The following is a 22,635-nucleotide window of genomic DNA, read 5'->3' on the forward strand; positions in this document are numbered from 1 at the left end:
AAACACTACTGACTTCGTGATTGGTAGATAGCCGGAGGGTGGAGCATCAGGCCAAAACATAAGATGACAACATCAACATCAGTTGAGGGCTGCAACTTCACTTTTTAAATGACAATATCCTGGCCGGACTACTGTTGTCAGTGATATAAGTATTTGAAATGAACATGATTTCTTAATGTCTAGTGACATATCAGGGCCATTTTATGATTAATTGAAATACATTTCTTACATACAGCTCCTTTAAAATATATATTTTTTTAATAATTATGTTCTTTAATATATATTATTCTTATAAAAATATAAGAACAAAAAAACAAAAATACAGATTTGGAGTGACTAGAGTGAGTAAAAATTTTTGAGTGGTTTAACCCTTTAACTTGCATATGTTGCTTTCTTTGTTCACATAATGTATAATAAAAACACTAGGTGTTTCAGTTCATTGATATTTTGAAATGCCCTGCTGACTGAAAGGCCCTGACAATTCAAGGAAAAAATTAGATAAAGGAAAAGAAAAGAGATTAAAGAGGAAGTGTAGGGATAGGACCACAAAAGCAGAGAAGTTATTTATTGAATAGTAGTAACTGACAAAAGTGCAAGAGCCATTGAGAATACAACAACCAGTATTTTCATATGAAACAACAAAAGGATCTGTCAACACTGTAGCATTCACTTCCTTTACTCTTAACTGCCATGTACATAGCAGGAAATACTTTTTTTTTAAGAAAACGCACAAATAATCAAGACAAAACGCACAAAAAAACTGCCCAGCAGTACACTTTACAAAACATGACCAGCATTATAAAAATTCAGTCATCAATAAAGTCTATCCCCCCACGTTTATAGACAACTCAATGAGTCCAGCTCCAATAATTAAATGAAGACAGAGGCAAAAACAAAAAGCTATTTAAGATAAACCATCATCAAGAGCTTAAAGAAAAACTATGAGTCCCATAAAAAGGTGTGTGCTTGGTTCCTGGTCAGTTTCGACATTCAGGATTATTTAGAGAGATAGAAGGAAGAAAAACAGATGGAAAGAATAGAGAGAAAGAGAGAAATAAGGTGGTCAGCTGACAAGTTGCTATACTGTTTATGTGCAATGGGTTTCTGTGCAATACCAGCAGATCATAGTAAATGCTGAGGCAACAAGCCGCCTCAGTCACAAGGGCCCTTTAAGAAACATCAAACACGAAAAATGAAATGTTTTAAGAAACTTTAGACACTTCAGATTATTGAACAACAATACTAATGCAATTAAATCTGAGTGTACGTTGAGTGTAAGCAAATTTAACACACAAACGGATCATTTCAATTGATAAACAAGCGCCATAGTCTGGATAATACACTTTTGGAGGGGCAAAATCATGCAATGGACTTTCCAAAAAATATCTAAAACGACTTCACTTGAGAGCTCACATTTAAAACGAGGTCTTCAGGTGGTAGAAACAAAATCCTGTGTTCAACCTATTTGTGGCATGTAAAAAGTCTAGGAGTTACCACAGGTGACACTTTGGAGAAGCACAAGGAGCCCCTTGAGGGGTAGAGGATGAGATGAAGAAGAGATGGAGATAGATGAGCGAAGGATGCTCTGAGGGAGGAGGAATGGGATTCCTATTTTCAGGAAGCACTGAAGCGCCTCTTCTGCTCACCTATTGGGTCCAGAAGCTCAGAGCGCAAACGGGCCCTTATCAGACTGTAGAAAAGAATCAAAGATAGACAGTGAGAAATAGAAAGACAGGAAAATGCAGGAAGATGTGAGGAGAAAAGAGAGAAAAAGAGGTGGAGGAATAACAAAATGTCAGGAAAAATGAAAAAGATGACACCATTTAAACAGATATTACACTGTATCATGAAATAAAAGAGAGACCACAGTGATGAGCAGTTAATGATTGGTAAATCAAACTGGAATTATATAATAATATTAATGATTCATAATGTATTTAATATATTAAGTTTTAATAATATAGACTATTAGCCTAAAAGAAATGGGATTCAATGTAAACATGCATCTACAAATCTTCAAAGCCTCATTCATTTAAATAAAACTACATTATGTGATTTAAAGGTGCTAAAAGATATAAGTCAACCAAAAAAAAAAAAAAAAAGGCACATCAAACTATGTTGAAATATTTGATATTATGATGCATGATAAATATATTTATTTTTTCCCATCTTTTAGCATGCACACAATCGTTCCACAAGATGGCAGTAAGATGCAACTATGGAAGTAATTTCAGTATTTAAACTTTAGAGACAGTGAGAAAGAACAAGAAGGAAATCAACAAAATAAAACGACCAACCCACTGAATCTATGACAGAAGGAGCTTTATTTAAAACAGAGAGAAAGAAAATGATATAGTTAGAAAAACAGATTTATGAAAGAAGAGGGAATTAACAGCATGCGGACAAAGCTGAAAATGGTCAAACCACACTTGTGCCAGGAAATGTTAAATAAACTATCTACCTATTTAATCAGGACAGGGATGCTTTCGATGTGTACTGCATTAACAGGCTACTCAAAATATAGTTTTGGAGAGTCAAACGATGCACATTTCCTTGTTCTTGTACATAGGGGACAAATGAACCCTATAATCAACAGACTTTCTTTCACATTTTCTCACACTAGAGCTGTTTGAGCAGTTTATAGTTCTAAAACTCAGTAGAGAATTAGCATTTTTAAGCCATTGGTTCCCTTTGGAATATCTATGGGTTTTTAGTATGGCTGTTATTTAAAAGTAAATATGGTCTGTGGTTAATATTAAAGGATTTTCACATTTTTTCCTATAATATAGAATTGCCAAAAATATGTGAGATTATGTAACCAAATCTTTATTTTACTCATACATCGAAAAAAGGCTATTCTGGAAACCCATTAGAACTTCCCTAGGGAATCCATGGCGAATCCAGTTGACCTACAAACTGACGTCACTGAACAGCTCAGTTGGGTGTGGATGGTTTAAACGGTCTTAAGGAAATTTACAGGAAGACAATCATTGACATTTAAATTCTTATTGCCAGACATCAGTTATTGTCATTGTCAGACTATTTGTCAGACATCTGTTGTCAACAGAGAAGCTGTCAAAAGCATTAATTAATGAAGGGTGACATTTAAGGAATCATTGACAGGTCTCTCCCTCCCCCTCTGTTGAGCACTATTACAGCAGGTACAGAATGTGCTTATGAGGAAATTATGCTAAAGGTTAAGGGCAGACTAAATATGCATTTACCATGAAGACCAATGAAAATGTGCTTGCAGAGTATAAACTTGTTTCTGTGGAAATTTCTGTGGAAATCTTAACATTATACAGTGAAGAAATCTGAATAAATCAAAGCAAGGTACACCCTTAATATGAAGCCAAGCAGAATGCAAAACATAGCTAATATTATGTAAATTGCTGACCATAACAGCAGGATTTGATTAAGATCTAACCTTTTAACATCACATCATCAGTGATGCACAACACAAATCTCATGCAGATGCAATCCAAACGCATACATTCACGCTGTAACCAAGATTGTATCATCAGTGTGAGAGAATTAAACTGCCATGTTAACTTCAAGTGTTTGCACTCTAGAAACCCTCATAAGAGGAGGAAATTAATGGCTGATCAAAAAAACAAAAAACTGAAATTGCAAAGTCAGTTCACAGTCAGTTAATGAGCAATCACAAACAATGAAAGCAAACAGGTTGATCAAGTTATTAAAACACACTGCCACAAATATAAATCTGTGGGTGGACCTTGCTAGCACTGTGTAGTACTTGCCTATAGTTTTGCTGTGGCTAGTCACATTATAAAAAATGATGAACTGAGGATCAAATTCCCCATATTATTGTTTTTCTCAATTTTCCAATGAGGCAGAATCACCCCCATTTTATTAGGGAATCTTTCTGCATGTGTAAGGTACTCACTGTTTCTGCAGTAGGTTCTGCTGTTGCTGTCTGTATGACTCAATAGTGTGCTGAGGGAGGAACTGCATGAGTTCCAAAGACTCTTTGATTTTCACCAAAATCTCATAGATTTCACGGCCTTTAATCTGAAGCACAGAGAGGAAGAGAGGAGGGATAAGTCTGGATTGTCAGACTCTTACATTATGCTTACATTTATTTTTTCTTTATTATTTATTATCTTTTCAGTATCAAATATTTTTTGTAACACTTTATGAAGTATGACTTTAACAGGTTTTAATGCATTGTAAAGGTAATCATAATTCATTTCTTAATCTAAATTAATGTTAATTTATGAATACACTATTGTTCATATGCAATTTAAAATATGTAAAATACTTAAAAAATACTACATTTATATATATATATATATATATATATATATGCCTAGATTAAATATATAAAACCTAGATTAAAAAATGCTTTAAAATTACTATTCATTGTTACTTGATAGACAGTATACCTAATTACTAATATTTACAAATTATCAATTATCTTTTCATAAGTTATTGTTAAGTGTTATCACAACAGAACAGTTATAAAACATAGCCTAAGTATGATTCAATTTTCACAGTTAAAAAGTAGCACATTATACCACAAGGTAACATGTAGTTTGGTGTTTTTAATGGGTTATATAACATAAATAAAGCAAAAATGCATTATATAAGCAGGCTTCATAGAAAGTTTTAACAACTCTTCCTCATCGAGTGAGGGACTGTTCATTTAGGACCAATTGTCGTGTTCAAAAATAGCTAAATAGAGAGCAACAGAATGGAAGACAACAGGTTCCAAGATGACATTTCAAAGACGTCCACCTAGTGTATGTTTACATTGAAAAATAATAAAAATAAAACTGTATAAACTTATGCAAGAATAAGTCCTGTGTGAACTAAGTCTTATATTTTATTTCAAATAAATAACCGAAAATCTGATGCTGGAATATTACAGACAAAGCAGAGATACTCACAGGCAGACAAAACACTTCCTCATCGGTGGATCTTCGCTTCTTGATGGAGGGGTGCTGAGACAGGTGAGAGGCCTGGCGGAAAGCTGTGGAACACAGAGATAGAGGAAGTGAAACAGCTGCAAAAGAAAATCTGCAAGCACAAGATGCGGAGCTAAAGCACAGAACAGGAGGAAAAGTTGCAGTGTGTGTGTGTGTGTGTTTGTTTGTGTTTGTCTGGTCAAGAGGACATGCAGTATCTATAGAGGTGAGAGGACTAAACCTAGGAGTAAGAAACATGCAATGCAAATGTATTTGTGGTAGATGAAGCCCAGTCACCAGCCCCCAGCACTACTTACGGCGTTTCATACCCTCACTGCTCTTTGTGCCATCGCTGACATGCTGTTTGCGGATGCTGTCTTCGTCAGCTTTGCGGTCACGTCCAGGACACGCGCAGATCCGAGCCTCAAAACACCGTCGGCCCAAAACCTGACCACTGGAGAGACCAATGAAGAAATGTAAACATGTTTTCCTTTTTTTGTTCTTCACAAGTTAGCGATATTTTATTCAGTACAATCCAATGCGTTTTGAAATTGTCTTACTCTCTGGTTTCCAAAGTGACGATGATAAGAATAGGCCGTCTGTTCATCCCGCCAACACAGCTGGAGTTACACATGAAATTGTACAGGATGGTTGTGAACTCTGTGCCCACCTGTTAATGAGGAACAACCATGTCATACACCACACAGTTGTTCATTTCTGTAGAGCTGTTATGCTGTTTTAAATTAACATCTGTTAGGAATGATTTCAGGTGTGCAGGGTATGTAGGGAGAGCCAGGTTCACTGAGCAGTGTGTGTGTACCTTGTAAACCCTATGCTATGTTCCCACAAGGAAAACAGCTTATAAACCATAATAAGTGATTTTTTATTTTTAATTTAAAAATGCTGAAAGTTTTCTGTGATGGGTAGGTATAGGTGATAGAATATACAGTTTGTACAGTACAAAAATTATTATGCATATAGAATGTCCTCATAATGATAGGAATACCAGTGTGTGTCTGTGTGTGTGTGTGTGTGTGTGTGTGTGTGTGTGTGTGTGTGTGTGTGTGTGTGTGTGTGTGTGTGTGTGTGTGTGTGTGTGTGTGTGTGTGTTCACCTGAGGGGGCTCGTAAGGCACCAGCACACTCTGACGCCCAGTAATGGAATCTTCCATGTATTGAGCATGACTGTTCCCCTCCACCCTGATCAGGTGACTGGGTGGGGCTATTTGGCCTAATGAACACAAAAGTCAGTCGATTATATCACCAAGCTGAAGATTAAAAACACATTTAATCACATTTCTAGGGTATAAATTTAGAAGAGTGACATACCGTCATTGAACTCTCGGCTCAGTTCATGGTTCGGGCATCGTTTGACCACCTCAGTAACATGCTCAGCTTTCTTATAGACAGGCATGGCCCGTATAACTGCACCCTGAGGTGGATTGGTAAGGACTTTGATTTGAATGGGACAGGTTTTGGCAATCTGACAGTACAGCTTCTTCAGCTCTGTGGAGTACTAAAGAAAAGACAGAAGAGTGTGGTTAGCAACTGCCATTTAAACAACCAAAAATTGCTTTAAGTATCTGTAATATCAATGCACTCCTATTTCTACAATATAAGCACATTTTTATGCAAAATTTGTTGCTTTCTTTGAGAGCTTTTGTAAAATGTTCATGTAAAGAATGTCTTTCTCTTAAACAGCCAATGCAGAGATAAAACAGCTGCAGTTTGGCAACCGTTTAGTGGAATAAGCGCCATATAACTGTCTTTAAAGGGAATAGCAGCTGGTATTCGGCGGCAGGACTTCTGGTTCTGTCCTACAGCTGTCATGGGTTGAGATATACCTGTGTTTAAGCACACAACGCACACTAAGATATGCTTTCTAAACCACCTGAAGCATTATTAATCTATGAAGATGTCAGGAACCATTTTGTTGCAGAAATCTGATGTAAAAAATATTACCCTGAACTATAATATTTCTGATGTGGAGCAATGAAAAGCTTAAATCCTAAATGCCCTTAATAGTCCTTGTTCATACAGAATGAATTGTGTCTAAAACAGCGGTTCTCCACTCTTTTAACCCCCCACTGTCCACAATATTTGCAGACCCCACTTGTTTTTTTGTTTTTTCAGCTTGTTTGTCATATTTTAAAAATGTTAAGTCATAATCAGGACCCCTTGGAAGTTTGCTTGAGGCCCCCTGGTTAAGAACCAATGGTCTAATTCGTTAATCATACTCAAGGCTTGACATAACATGTTTTGAAAATGTATATATTTTTGACACTACATTGCACTTATTATTTCAGATGCATTTTTAAAAGACTACAGTAAAAAAAATAAAAAAAAAATTAAAATATATATATATATATATATATATATATATATATATATATATATATATATAAATATATATTTTTTTAATATATATATATATATATATATATACATATTTCAACCCTCCAAAGTGTCTAGTAGGAGTGACTCCCACTGCTAAAATCCACCCGCATTTGGTGGGTTGGTGGGTGTTAATGTCATGCCCTGATTATACTATTATTATATAAATTGTCATGTTCAAATCAACAATTTATGTAAGAATGGCTTTTAACACAGAAGCAGGCTCTGCTGGAGTTTCATTAATTAGGTTTATTGTTTTTTAAATGCATGAAAACAAACTGTACATATCATTATTAAACAGAAATCTTATGAGGTAATCACAACTGTATTTCCCAATATCCTCTTCATCACTGATGACAGCTTGATGTGCTGTGTCACTGACCACAAAAATCACAATTGCATCACACAGTGTGCTTGAATCATCCTCATCACCACAGGCTAAAACTCAGGTGTTACTCATACTTATAGCATCATCAAGTGTTTAAGATACTGTCTCACCACACACAATAGGTCAAAGAAAAAAATCGACGCGATTAAACAGTCTCACAAAGTGTGACCGCCAACATTGTGACAACTGCAAATCACCCCTCAGCCACCATCAATGTTGCAAATCCTAATGGTATGCCATAGATTTTGTATTGTAGATAATAATGGCTGGTTGCACATCACTTCTTTTTCAAGAAAAATAGCACAGACCATAATTTTCTTTTCAGTTTTGAAATGAATTCTTGTGCTGAAAGAAGCGTATCAAGTACATGGAAAATAACTGTGAAGAAAACTTTCCTGTCAAGTTCATTTGAAAAGGTGAAGAAGATGAAGAAAGAAAAAAAGGGCTGAGAACGTTGCCCAGGGCTGTTCTGAAGAACAATGTTACATTAAATTCCATCTCTATTAACTTTTGATATGAAGTGTTCCAATGAGAGGAGCCCGTCCCAACACCTGCTTGTGAGCTTTCACAGTATTACACAATCTTGACAAGAACAAACACACACACAAATCCTGGCCATTTCCTGAAGGAATTGGTAGAACAAACTGGATGATGTAGGGGAAAAAAAAACACCATTAAAAGAAAAGAATAATCCATGAAGAATTTGCCTCCCCAAACGGCCTATGATTTTACTGATACAATAAGACCACAGTAAAGGATACAAGATACTTTAACAGCATTTACTAATCTAGTATAATGTTAATTTCTAAATATAACTATACATTTTTAACAGGTTTAATAAACATTCATAAATACACATTATTTAATTCACAAATTAACATTAAAATATTATGAATTAATAATAGTATATTAACATTATAAACTGTTTAATGTTTAACCATATATTTTTAAAATAAATTAATAAATTGCTCAACATATATCATTATTATAATTTATATTATGCTGTACAAAAATTCATTGTTAGTTTATGACTTATTTCATTAACTGAATCTTTTTTGACAAATTTTAATGTCAGCTACGCTGAAAATAGGTCTGTACAGTCTATATTTTCGGCTCCCTGACTTGTCATATCAATTGCATAAGCTGGTGATGTCTTCATCAGAAAATCAACAGCATACAGCACCTTCACTCATCATCTGCACTCTCAGAACTGACTTGACCCATTTCAGCTCTGACTAAATTAGCACCAGGCCAGGGTGCCTTCACCAAGGGTTGATGGAGGTGTTTTGTGCGTGAACTGAACGCACTATTTGAAAGGTGTTCTATAAAAAAAGAAAGATAAATAACTGTAATTGCCCTTCTGCTCCCAACTTGATATGCCCCGTACGCTCCTGTCATTCATTTAAATGAGGTGAGTGAGAGAAGGGGAGAGGGAAGATCCTCTAGGACCAATGAATGTAGACATGAATGCCAGAGGGTCAGTCACACAGAGGCCCAGCAAAAAAGCCAGAGACAGATATAAATGACATACTGACAACAAACACCATTCTTACATATTTTGCAACATCGTAAACTTCAACCTACAAAACTCACCACACAAACAAAGCAGTTGAAATACCAATTCTAGCCCTAAAGCAACACATTTTCAGAATGCGAATATGTGTGGAGGCTCCCGTGTTTGCTTAGGGCCAAATGAGCCGCTTCTGATGGAAAAACACACACATAAAACACACACACACACATACACAAAGGGTAGGGCCACACAGTGATCTGATGAATTGGAGGCATTGGCTATTTTACAGGGAGGGGCACAGTGGTGTTAACATGTAATTATGTTCCAGTCATGGGCTACAATGGGAATTACACAGCTTGGGAATGGAACAAAAAGGTTAGAGTAACTGTTTGAACAGAAAAGGAGCTTCATAACATTTTACAAAAAAGTTCAAATTGTCAACATTATGCATTAGTTATAATTAATGAATAATATTTTTTAATGAATTTATAGGTTAATTTTCATATCTAAACATATTATTGTTATTTCATGATCATTCATACATTTTATGTTAAATATATACAGTGTTAAAATATATCTGTTGTTTCATTATTATTTATAAACTATTGTAGTATTTATTGATATTTTGATTTAACCTTTATTTTTATAATTTCAGTTTTCTTTTTAGTTTACGTTTAAGTAAAATTGTTATGCGCTTTTGTCATTTTTATTAGTTTTTTTTAATCATTCTAGTTAGCTTTAATTTGAGTACTTCAACTTATTTATTTTAAGGCTAAATTTCTAAATTTCAGTTTTACATCTATTGATGTTTTATTTTAGTTCAGATTTTATACATTTTTAATAGTTTTATTTTTATTTAACAATAACAACACTGATGTATAAGTATACTTATAAATTAACATTAATCAAGATAAATAAATGTAGTAAAAAGTACATTGTTGTTAGTTCATGACTCCCTTAATGCATTTACAAATGTTAACAAATTGAGCCTTATTGTAAAGTGCTACCCAGAATTCTACACTACAGTTGCAAGATGCTAAAAAGCTGGTATGGTAGTTTTAAAGTGATCTTTTAGTTCTTGCAGACCACTTCTGCAGTTTGTTAGCTGACAGTCAGCCTAAAGGAAACGTGCAGAATCTGCTCTGTTTCAATAATGACTGAAATGAAGCACCGTATTTAAGGTTGTTCGGTTCCTTTATTGTCCTGCAGCCTTTAATTATTGTAAAATTATGTTAAAATGTTAATTAATGAAATATAAAATAAAAAGTGATAATATGGTCAAACTGTTTCTTGAATCATTTTCAATGTCTTTGAAATTGATGATGTGCACTATCAGTCAAGAGATTTTTACACATACAGAGATTTATGTGTAAAACTACAATCACACATACAACAAACACACACACATACAGTGCTGTACATGTTGTGACAAGTTTGCAGCTGTAGTGTGTGTGTTTGAGCAGAGCAGGGCTGCGGGCTAAGGCTGTATTCGTGTCTCAGCATGGCAGGGCGGGTTGGCCCAACGCTCTGGCGCCTCTGGTCTTGTCCCACCTCATACCTGACATGTACTATCACGCCTGTTGCTTCTTCCAAAACCTGTATCATTGGGAAAGAAATAAAATTGTTCCCCCCCACCCCCCACTTTTGGCGCAGCGGGGAAAAATATATAAAAACACCTGTTTGGTGAGTTTGGAAAGCAAAACTTTTGCACCCCCTACACTCAAATCCTAATTACACACAGAAAAATGCTTATCTGTTCAAAGGCAAATTTCACAGGACATTGCCCATTACCTGTGCTTAATATATTTCATGCTAGAAATGTTGAGGGTAAAGTAGAGTTCAAACTGCTCTTTACTCATGATGGCATGCTTTTTACACTAGAATACATGGGAAACAATTGTTTGCTGTGTTGCACGTTTGCTAACTTTTGATTAAGTTCATGCCTGAAAACTTTGCATGGTGTTTATGCATATTCACTTCAACTGGTTCGAAAGTGAAAATCAGCCCTTTTGTGCACAAAAAGGATGAAGCCAAAGGTGCATATCCACATTTAAATGCAACTGGTTTTCAAACCAAAATCAGTAACTCTTTTCATAGTGCATTTGGAGGGAGATTGTTCTGCAAACTACCCTCATCATCTTCATACTTTCTCGAGTGATGTAAACAAATGCCCCCAATGCTTCCTGGCACTAGTTAATGCCCTGTGATTAAATTATATGCTCTGGAAATGTGATCTTTCCCAGAAAACGTGTGACAAGCTTTGGTGTAATTATGCTGGATTTCCCCTAGTTTTGCTCAATGGTCCCCCTGAGTGCTGCCAAATTCTTTCCTCACAGCTACCTTTATTTCTTCTTTTGCTGAAAATGAAGGTGTTTGAATTTCTGTTCTCGATCAATTATGGTCTGAAGGTGTCGCACAAAAGGTGGGCTTTAAGGTCACGTCTAATAAGTAGATGCCGAGCCTTTTCAGAGAGATCCATTGTATCTCGGCTGCTCGAGAAAATGGAGATTATGATCGTGCAAGTGAGCTAAAGCAGACGCGTCGCTATACTGGTGCTGACAGACTGATCTCTTCTTTGACTCAGTCCAGTTGTACTTCTTGCATGGTCTTTAAAAGCACAGGTAATCTTTCATTGTATAAAACATACAAAACAACAAGAACAACAAATCTCCAAACAGAACCTGTCAGAGAAGTGTGCTTTTCCAGGTACGCCTTTCTTAGAAATCATTTCCCTATCATAAAAATCTTTTCAACCTCAGATTTTTTTTTATTTTTTTTATTAACCTCTCCCTCCTTTTCTTCTTCCTCTGCTTGCTCTAGGTTTTAGGGCTTTACGTGGCAATGTCAGACGAGTCTCGACAAGCTCGTTGACACAAACAAGTCTGAGCTCCATCTCACGAGGCGTGGGACGGGCCTGCAGATGTTCCATGGACAAGTTGTATCTTGCCACCTTTCGCTGGAACACTCATCTCTTTGAACGCGTCTGTCCTCCCCCAACTTCTATCCTCGTTCTCATCTCCTTGTCCTGCGGCATTATGAGAGACGCAGTCGAAAAGCTTTACTCATTGAGTAGGGAACAGCCCCTTTGGCACTGTGGGGTTCAGGGGGAAGGCATGGAGTATTTACACGAGTATTACTGACCCATTCTTCTAATCCCTAGCTCACTTCTTGAGACAACAACTCTAGTGGTCGCATTCCTTCGGTCATGCCGTTCTATACAGGTGAACCAATGGGCAAACAAAATTGTGCCCGTACCGTTGGATGCGTTGATAGGTTGACAGTAAAATGCAAATGGAGGCTCTGCTCTAAAGAACATCAAACAAAACGAACACCAGCCAAAAAAGTTAACTGAAAATGATTGAGGGGATGGGTTTCCTCTGAAAATTGAAAACGAACAAAAAAGGTTCATGAATGGTTTGTCTTATCATTGACATCAACAAAAAAGCAGGATTGCAAAAGCATTCCCGTAAATGATGAGCGGTAGGATGCAATGCCAGGAAATATGTGTGTGGGTGTGTGTCAAGGAAGCAATATATGCAGGATTAGACTGAGCGTATGGAGAACATGCGTGGGTTACATAAAACTTAAGAAAATGCCTTTCATTTTGCTAAACTGTTATTAAATTAAAAGATGAGCTACTCTTCATAGCATTCATATTTCCGTTTCTCACAGTGAAGAGAATGAGTAGGGACAGCTTAAATGAGACAACCATGGGTGTGGTGTCTTTCTCACACCCAGAAGTCTTCTCTAAGTACGCTGAGGTGTCTGACTATTGCTGCTGTATTGGTGAAGTCAAGAAGTGAGGATGACAAGGGATCTTGTGGGAAAAGGGTAAATGTCACAATCCCACACTGCACTGTAGCCAATGAGCACTGAGCAACTCACAAACCAATCTCCGCTCAACTTGTTTACTCAAAGATATAAGAACACATTACCGCAACTGACTCACTGGTTTTTCAGGACCACAATCTGCCAAATTCAAGATTAACACGACATTGGTTTATAATAGCTGGGATCAATTAACCTCAAATAATGGTAGACATTTATCTGATTTAATGTCTGTGATTAAATAACTTCCATTGAAGGGCTCAGGTTAGCCTTGTCAGAAATAAATGTTTTAGTGCAAAAATAACAACTGTTGTTATTGCTATCATAAAACACAGCAAAAAAATTATAATGAAGAAACGGTGTGAAGACACGGTCGACAAGACCTTAATTAGCTATAACTAGCTAGCAACCGCTAGAGTGCGTTGTCCAACCGAAAGCCAGTTTTTTTTTTTTTTTACTTTTTAGTTGACAGACTTAGTGGCCTGATGGGATTGTTCCCATGCTGCTACAACTAGCCTAGCAAGTTTAGTCGGTTTGATTATAAAGGAGTGACACCTATCTATGAAAAACAAAGTGACAGTGACACAGCTCCTGTAATGCTCACTGATGCGCATTGTTTCCGCTATGTGGACATAGCGGTCTATGAAAAGTAACAACTCACCAGCAGGGGTCAGTTGTGGACCTTTTTCCTTTCGTCTTTTTTAAATATTTTTAGATGTTCAAAATTTTTTCATTTTCAAAAATTGAGTTACTGCGTACAAGCATTAATCAGATAATGCATTTTATTGATTAAAAATAAAACTTTTTTAACATTTTTGTTTATAACTGCTTATGTTTGTACCTATTTTAACTGACTTTGAGAAAATCTTCAAAAAGACGGAAAGTATTGTGCAGTAAACGTTGTGGCTTTTTTTTTCTCAGCCAGAGAGAGTTTTGTAACTGACAACTTTCATATAGTTCACAGAAGTGCCTAAAGCAGAGTTCAGACAGACAAAAACTTGACTATCCTTCTAGAGGAAGAAGAACCCTTGACAGCAGAAATCACCTGCTTTAATAAGCACATCACAGAGTCTTTGTCCTTGTGTAACAGAGAACCACAGTACACTGTCATAACACAACAAAACACTCCAAATGCCATACATAGATGATTTATAACCAGAGGGCAGGAGGTCCACTTTCCTGGTGCAGAAATATTTGGTTGTTTCCCTAAAGACAGACACTTAACCCCAATATAGATTTAAGGGACAACATGGTCTCTTTTCTCTATTGGTTTGGCTCTAATCCCTTACCCCATAAATAAAAGGTATCTGAATAAAATTAGATTTTTGTTGTTGTTTGTTTGCGTGTGTAAGGGGGGAGGGGTGTAAATAAAGAGTATAATGGTATAAATGGGTTTTGTCTGTAGTTTACTAGCAATATTTCATTTCATAATATAAAAAATAATATAAAAGTCACACATCCATCACACATATACACAATTGCTATGACTTACCGTCCAGGTGGCTGATTTGGCTGTGCTGGACTGCTGGAAGGACACATCAAAGGTGTGTGGGCCAGCATAGTCTGTGTTGGATGGGATGGCAGGTGATGGAGACAGGGCTTCGAAGGTGGAACTGGGCTGGGCATAGGGTGATGGTGCCGTTACATTGTTCTGTGCATGATCGTTGTTGTAGGGGCTGGTGGAGGTGGAGCCACCATTTTGATCCATGCTGTTGAGAAGCCCCAGACTTGTATACTGTGGCTAGAGGAAAAACAGGGAGTATTTTTATCAGTATACAATCTTTTCAAGTGTTTATGGTATTAGTATTGTCACATGAACAAAGACACAATATTCATCAAAACATTAATGAGTTGTTGCCACAATACAGCTTCTTTTGATGTTAATACATCAGGCTATGATGTAATGGTGGGCTTAGAAAAACAGATGATGTGCATATCAGCCAGTGCTTGGCAGACTTAAATAAGTCTTTGTACAGTATGCACAAGTCAGAGAGAATTATGACCCAAGAGGTTATGCACTTTTTCAAACTGTTCATCAAACAGCACTGTCTGTGTACTTGTATTAAGAAAGGCAGTACTTGTCCTTCTATAACAGCATCATATATGTCAATCCTGACAGATGAGAAGGATTACCACAATAATGACACATTATGTAACTATTATTAATTTACTGGATGTAAATTTTCAGTTCTCACTCAAATGTTTTCCAAGAGTTTTATCTAAAAAATAACATTATGTAAATTATTGGAAACCATAATTCAGTAATGATTCACAACTAACCACAAACTCAAAAAAAAAAAAAAAAAAAGAAGAAGAAAAAAAAAATGCTTGGTTGTTTCAACCCTTGTTTGAGTCCAATATGGACAAACCCAACCGTTGGTTTACATTTTTTTAATTAATTTTAAACCTAGGAATTGAAAGTAGCCTAACATCTAACAGGAACAAATAGGGTCTTAATATTACACATCTAATTAGCTCAAAATGAACTACTTCTAAATTTATCCCAGTGATTTTTATTCTATAGGTGTGAAACTGCAGTCGTTTACAATGTAAACAACCATCATATTCAGGACCAATTAAGTCTTTAGCACTCCTTAATTGCTCTTATGTTGAGGGTGGGCTCTGTAGGAATGAATAAAGACACTAAATGAACTGGAAGATGCAGTAATAACAAAGGAAGGTGGGGTCAGGCAGGGGGACGGCCAGTGAATGGGCGATACACAGTTCACACGGCTCCTGTTGCCTTGTTCCAGTGAAGGCGCAGAGAGGAATTAAAATGACTGTCATTTGAGAGAAGGAAGAATGTTCTGGAGGTAAGCCAGTCTTTTCCAGCCCCACTCCTCCAGTCCATTCCTTTCCATTTATATACGCCACATTCCTGGATGAGGTGCCATGGTTGTGTGGCTCTTTAGACAGTCATTAATCTCAACCGAGTCCCTTGTTTATTTCAGGCATGGATGGAGACAGCTGTCCAGCTTGCACGCTTCTCCCCTTTCTCTCTCTTTTCCTGTCTCTTTCTTTTTCACTCCCTCTCCATAAAATTCTCCTGATGCTGTGGGCCACAAAGATGGGCCCTTTTCGCAGACTGTAATGACGTGTTTCTATAGTTATTACATCATAAATATAGCAAAGTTCTTTTATATTTTCATAAAAAAAATAAAATAATTACATTTATAACAGTATACTTGGTGTTTTCTTGGCATTAAAGTAGAGAAAACTGGTTAATGATGCTGCATGTCCGTGTTGCTAAAACAACGGCTGAGGGAGTGACTGCAAGTTTGATCTTTCTCTCTTCTGACAAACATAATCAATCTCTTTTGGAAAGTCATCAAAATGCTATCATGGATTTCTGCTATTGGGGCAAATGGGAGCACGCAAATTATATTTGTCGTAGTTTCTGTACACTACTATAGAAGTTTATCCAACTATGACGACTTCTGCTTCTGAGAATCCCAGAAATGTTAAAAGCGTCCATTCATTTGGACTAATGCATGTGTTAAAATAATTCATTTTTGTCTAGAAATAATTTTTTTTTAACGTTTTTAAATGTTTTTTATAAATAGCCTATTTTGTACACCCACACACCTGAGAGTGCCATTTGCACTGTACAGACAGGGGTCGGTCATTGTGTGTGTGTGTGTGTGTGTGTGTGTGTGTGTGTGTGTGTGTGTGTGTGTGTGTGTGTGTGTGTGTGTGTACGCCACGAGTCTGCTCAGCCTCCTGGAAACAATGAGTCTCTGGCTTTTAAGAGCCTGTCTAAAGAAACAATAGACCAGGTCTATTGGTGTATGAAAAGAAGCGTATTGTAAGAGCAGACACACATACCCACACAAAGAGGACCCAAACACTAGAGCATTACCCTCCAGCCTCAACAGAACTTCTCAAACACACACGTCCTTACAATGGAGCAATTAGGACATAATGGAATCTTTTAAAGAGAGTAAGACCACGCAAGTCAGTCTGTGTGTCTGATCCCACTACAGAGGTCTAGGGCAGTGCACCGTCTGCTCCAAGCCATTAGCACTACATTAGCATTCATTTAAAATTATAATTAAAGTTGGGCTTTATCAACAATCAACACAAGCACAAAAAGCATCAAAAAAAGAGAGAAAAAGCAATGCAGCTATAAAAGAATACCCTAAAATATTAAGTTTCTAGGGAAAAAGTAGAGTTGTAAGTTTTAAAGGGTATAGAGGAATTCACTGCTGAAATCATCAAAACATGTAAAAGCTCCAAAACTGGTCTCATGTAGTGTAGTGGAATAATTTTATAATCATTTTATTAGAATGAGCATTTTACTGAGGTAAACTGAAACTTTCCCTCTTTCCCCTCACTTTATTATGAGTGCTTCCTTCAACATTAATTGAACAGCTCTTATGATTCTTAGAAATTAGGAAGTGTGGGTAGTTGTGTATGTGACTTGTACGTTAAAATAAATCATAAAGGGTAACTTCATATGGCTATATGTACAACGTACATTAACGTACAAGTCACATGTATGAAACTACCCACACTTCCTAATTTCTAAGAATCATAAGAGCTGTTCAATTAATGTTGAAGGAAGCACTCATAATAAAGTGAGGGGAAAGAGGGAAAGTTTACCAACTGTGCATATGCTATGAGGAGATACACCATCATAATTCAACAAGTTTGTGTAGACAAAACATCCAGCAATAACTTTTTTATTTAGCATATAGCCCACCTTTTTGATCAGTGTGTAACTTTCTCTAGCACCTTTTTATTAAATACTCTTCCACAATGCAACAACTGCTTTAGCTGCTCTTAAAAATACCACCCTGTTTATAACCTCCTAGGAGAGTGAGCCCCTGGGATGTGTGCATGCTTAAGCAGAGCCATAAATCAGATGGCCATGGTGGTCTTTTATAACACCATTGAAAGTTTGAACAATATGCATTGATTGCTGATGAACAAATTGGAATGGGCAGAAACAAAAATTTAAAGGAAAGCTGACTGATTTCCAAAAGAAAAGGCTGCAGGTGCAATCTTTAATAACAAGATGGAGCTTTTGAAATGCCACGATATATGCTGATATGACCTTTGTACAGTTGGGATCCTCAAATTATTTCTTCTGGAAATCTACCTTTCTGCAGAGTTTAAATTTAAAATGTATATAATATAATATAATATAATATAATACATCAAACTTTAGAGTACGACACAAACAACACCAATGTCATGGGTTTTATTCCCAGCGAATGCATGAACTGATAAAATGTAATTCAATTATCTTGAATGCAATATAAGTCGCTTTAGATAACAGTTTCTGTCTAACACATAAATGTAAATGTAATAATAATATTTTGACAAACAAAACTCTCTCCACTGCTGCCCTTGTGCCTAAATGCACACATGGATGTTTAGTGATTATCAGTTTCTTAGAAACAATTCTAGCGAGAGCAAATCGTAAAGATTTCTGCTTTCATTTCTGCAATGTCAGTCTTCAAGAAATTCCAAAGAACTCATTCCATCTTTTAACAATGTGCTGTTGACAGGTGTCAGAAGAGCCAGCAGTACAGTTGATTTTCAGCCTTAAATGCTACCGGTCTTGGTTCTTGATTCCACAAAAAGTATCCTAATGACCAAAACCACAAAATTACTGCTTCTTCATTCTAACAGCTACTTAAGTCTTGAGTTTGAGACCAAAATGAGGGCTCCTTACTCAAGAGCAGTGACAGGAGCTGAGGCTGCCCTGGCCTGGGGGGGTGAAATGGCTGCCATTCCTGGGTGTGTTCCAGTGACCTGGGCAGTTTGTAACCCGGGATGGGTGTTGAGAACATCTGTGAGGCCTTGATGAGTGACCACAGGGGAAGAAAGCATTAAGTACTAAATTGAAGAAGGTGGAGGGGGGGTTAGGTGGGATTGCTCTTACTCTCTTCGCACTTCATACCCAGTGGGCTGGGCAGAGCAGATGATTGTATCTGTATCCACCACAGTTAAAACAATTGCAATTCCTAGACTTCTCAGGATCACTTTGATGCACGCATTCTTCAAAGCGGCTCCGCAATCTATCATTCAGACGAGCGGGAGTTTAACCTGAAGACCCTTTTCTGAGAGAAAGATGGGCACATCTTAAGGCCCAAACTGCTCTCAAAGACCTAAACCCAACTCTAACCTAAAAGTTAAGGAACCTCTCCAAAGAACATAGCTTAAAAATAGCTAATTTCATATATTTCAACCATCATTTAAAACATATTTGTGGTAAATCAAAACATACACAGTTCTATCTCATTTGGCTTAAATTCCTTGCACCTCCATGTCTCCTCTTACAATACAAAACATGCATGTAACGGACCCATAACCCCTACCATGATTAAAGACAGTGAGAGACGGAGCGTTTAAAAGCATTAATCAAAGCTGTGTGGGCAGTGGATTGGTTACCTAAAGACAGCTTTAAAAACACAAGGGGGTGGGGGGGGGGGGGGATTGGGGTGACCGGACTGTGTTTCTACCAACAGGTTTGTCTCTGAGCTAACGGTGTTGTGTTGACAACAGCTTTGTGCAAGAGAATGGCAGCACTGAAATCACAGTTTGAACTACCACCTGTCAGGAAGGAATGGGGGTGCTTTTAGAGAACAAACACAGATCCGGCCACTATCTTAGATAGCTTAGAACACTCAAGTTATAAACTTAAGTTGCGTTATATTGTAACAGTACAAAGATCGCTCAGTTGTATGAAAGTTCAGTTGACAAATTATGCAACCGAATTTTTTGAAATTAGAAATATTTGTAGAAATATAAAAAATTAAATTAAATTAAAAAGTCAAAACAGTATCATTTTGGGAAACGATTAAATGTGCTCTCCACATATAAGTGTTACAGAAGTCTCAGTGTTGGCATTTACTGCAGTTCAACAAAATACACTCAGAAATTCGCTAACTTTCATCCATGACCATTCGAAAACACATTAGCAACCTGACACGAAATTCAAGCTTAGCTGTGAAACCATGATCCTTTTGTCACCTCACTCAATTATATTGGCTTAAAGTATTAATCTTCTTTTTCTTTCCTGATATAGCAATACAATGATTTCTGGATGTCTAAGTGCAATTGTACCCATTAACCCATTAAAGTAAAAAAATTATTTGTATACGTGTTAAAAAAAAAATTCTGAAACTGTTCGTAAGCAAAAGTAACAATACAAGGAATATTAAGGTTAAGTAAAAGTAGACTCCATGCTTACTTTCTCAAAGCAAACTGCCCAGTCGCAGCCTATTGTTCTATACAAACAAGATTATCAGTCTAACCATCTTAGACAAATCCATTATTTGCCAAATACCTTGACTCAACCCGAGAGCAGTACACCGTAGACAAAACAGCAGCAAGGCAAACCATTAAAGCAATACATGTTGATTTTTATTTGTAGACACACATCTGATTTTTCACACCCACAAGCCATTGTAAAATCCATTATTGCAGTTAAACAAACATGACTTATTAAATGCAAACATTTTCTAAAGTATCAATATAAAAAAGTTTGGCGAACGTGCACAAACAAATCAAAACCAATAATATATATATATTTTTAAATAAATTAAATTCAAATGCAAAGTGTCAGACCAGAACGACAAATCACAACATTTTCAGAAGTAACAGTATCCCCTCAAACGTTTTTGGTTAACAGCATAAAAAAGTTTAAAAGAAAGTACGCAACATATTCCAATGCCTTTGTAAGGCCTACTTTTGATGCCACTATTGGCAATCACTCCACAGGGTTCCCTGAGAACCCAAAATTTAGCACTGGGACCAACTCAGTCTCCAGATGGGCAGTGGTAGCGCAAGGGCCTTACCTCACTGTATGATGTGGGCTGATTGGTCTCCAGGTACAACATATTGGCGCTGAGGTTGAGCAGTGCAGCCGCTGTTTGCTCCACAGGCTCCAGGATTCTTACCCCTTGTTTTCCTCCTTTTATCCCCTAAAAGTGCGATGTGGGCTACAGAGGTGAACGGGACAGGCTTAAAGTCTCTATAGGAATTCAATGGGATTGCCATATATACCAGGGACAAAAAAGGGAGGTCCTGAGAAATTACCTGTCCAATACCTGAGTCCAATACCACACCCTACTTTTGGGAAGGTGTTGCTCGTCTTCAAGCTCTTCCTTTAAGATTTAACCCTAAGGAGTATGCACCAGACCTAGACACCTTCCAATGCAAATTGCTATCGTTTTTCACTATCTATTTTTTTTTTACATAATATTTTATACAAAAATAAATGAAAAATAAGTGAAAAGTACTTTTTTTTTTAAATGAATAAAGTTATATTATTTTACTTAAAATTGCCATTAACAATTTTCAAATACAAAATAGCAAACACTTTTCATAACATGGAAAAAATGTATCTGTGCAAGTGTGATTATACATTTTTCAAATAAGCAATGAAATGACTCCAATACCTAAAAAAACACATTTCAGTCAAAATAAATTCTGTAGTAAAAATAGTTTTTTTAGAGTCAGCCATTTAATTTACTTTTTTTTCTTTTTTCTTTTTTTTTTTTAGAAATATCATGGATGGAATTTTGAGATGCAGTAAATGACTTTGCACTGAAACATGGAGCCTCCAGACACATAATTCTGGAATCCTCTTTATAGTTCTACAAAGACCTTAGAGCGCTAAATTCTCTCCAGTAGTAGCATCCATAGCCCCTGTTTGCATAAGAATGAGCCTCTCCCAACCTCCCAAAGAGCCTCTAGCATGGCCCTATGAGAGTCTCATCAGAAACAATAGGACTACAGTTGACAGCTTGTATCTATCAGAGATGACTGGTGTAGATTTGTTTTGAACACACTAATATTGTTTCAGATAGGGTAGAACCAACCCACTCCTTTGTGAATATTTAAATGTCTTCATGTTAGATTCATCAGATGATACAGAAGAAAGAAAAACAATTAAACCCCTTTTCAACTTGAGGTACTTACATAATTTTACCCACTACATAAGTGCAATGTGACCAGTCATGCAAATAAATCGAACTATTACTGTGAACTAGACATGTCTCATTTGTGATATTTTCTTTTTACATTTAATTTGTAGAATCTGTTATTTCAGCAAATGTTGCTATCTTTGCAAATCTACCAACTTGTAGATGTACTTGTAGACCAACTTGTACCAACCGAATGTGCTAAATTCGAACTGTTTAACAGACTGAATTAAGAGAAAATTGTTCACTTATGTATTCCCAAAGTTCCTAACCACAACCCCCTGTACAGCTTAGTCACCTCTGAGAAGGGCAAACTGCCTCATTAATGCACTATGAGTCAAGAATATAGCATTAAACTAACGTCAAAATGCACATTTAAACTATTACCCCCATCTAACACCCAGAGCACACTTTAAAATTCTTCAAAACAGTAGCTCACACCCTCCTGGGGGTAACTGTTATTCAGAGCACTTTGGATGGGGGGCAATTAGGGTTAGCTAAACAAACTTCTAATTATGTTAGAAAAACATTGGTTGCAATCTACAATAGGGTGTTAAGGCCCTCACTGTTGTAGCACTGAAATCACAGTGGGCTGCTGCTGAAAACCCAACTGAGGTGTTGTGGTCAAGCTGACTGCAGCTCTTGCAAA

The 22,635-nt window shown here is 36.7% G+C and overlaps 1 protein-coding gene across 8 annotated transcripts in view; it reads right to left on the minus strand.

Annotated features, from left to right (window-relative positions):
- The window catches only part of tp63 (tumor protein p63), a 42,740-nt gene that overhangs the window by 4,774 nt on the left and 15,331 nt on the right, over nt 1-22,635 (minus strand). For 3 of the 8 annotated variants that reach the window (XM_082137306.1, XM_082137308.1, XM_082137307.1), the window contains exons 1-8: nt 20,859-21,049; nt 14,543-14,791; nt 6,257-6,443; nt 6,043-6,158; nt 5,489-5,598; nt 5,246-5,382; nt 4,911-4,993; nt 3,908-4,032 (exon numbers count right to left, since the gene is read on the minus strand). In XM_082137306.1, the coding sequence (XP_081993432.1) occupies nt 3,908-4,032; nt 4,911-4,993; nt 5,246-5,382; nt 5,489-5,598; nt 6,043-6,158; nt 6,257-6,443; nt 14,543-14,791; nt 20,859-20,900 (1,049 nt within the window). In that variant the 5' untranslated portion in view covers nt 20,901-21,049. Of the gene's footprint in view, nt 1-3,907; nt 4,033-4,910; nt 4,994-5,245; nt 5,383-5,488; nt 5,599-6,042; nt 6,159-6,256; nt 6,444-14,542; nt 14,792-20,858; nt 21,050-22,635 lie in introns of those variants that run through there. The other 5 variants (XM_082137305.1, XM_082137303.1, XM_082137304.1 and 2 more) reach the window with 3 other exon arrangements.

The sequence above is a fragment of the Leuciscus leuciscus genome (assembly GCF_965113295.1).
Source record: "Leuciscus leuciscus genome assembly, chromosome: 14".
Lineage (NCBI taxonomy): Eukaryota > Metazoa > Chordata > Actinopteri > Cypriniformes > Leuciscidae > Leuciscus > Leuciscus leuciscus.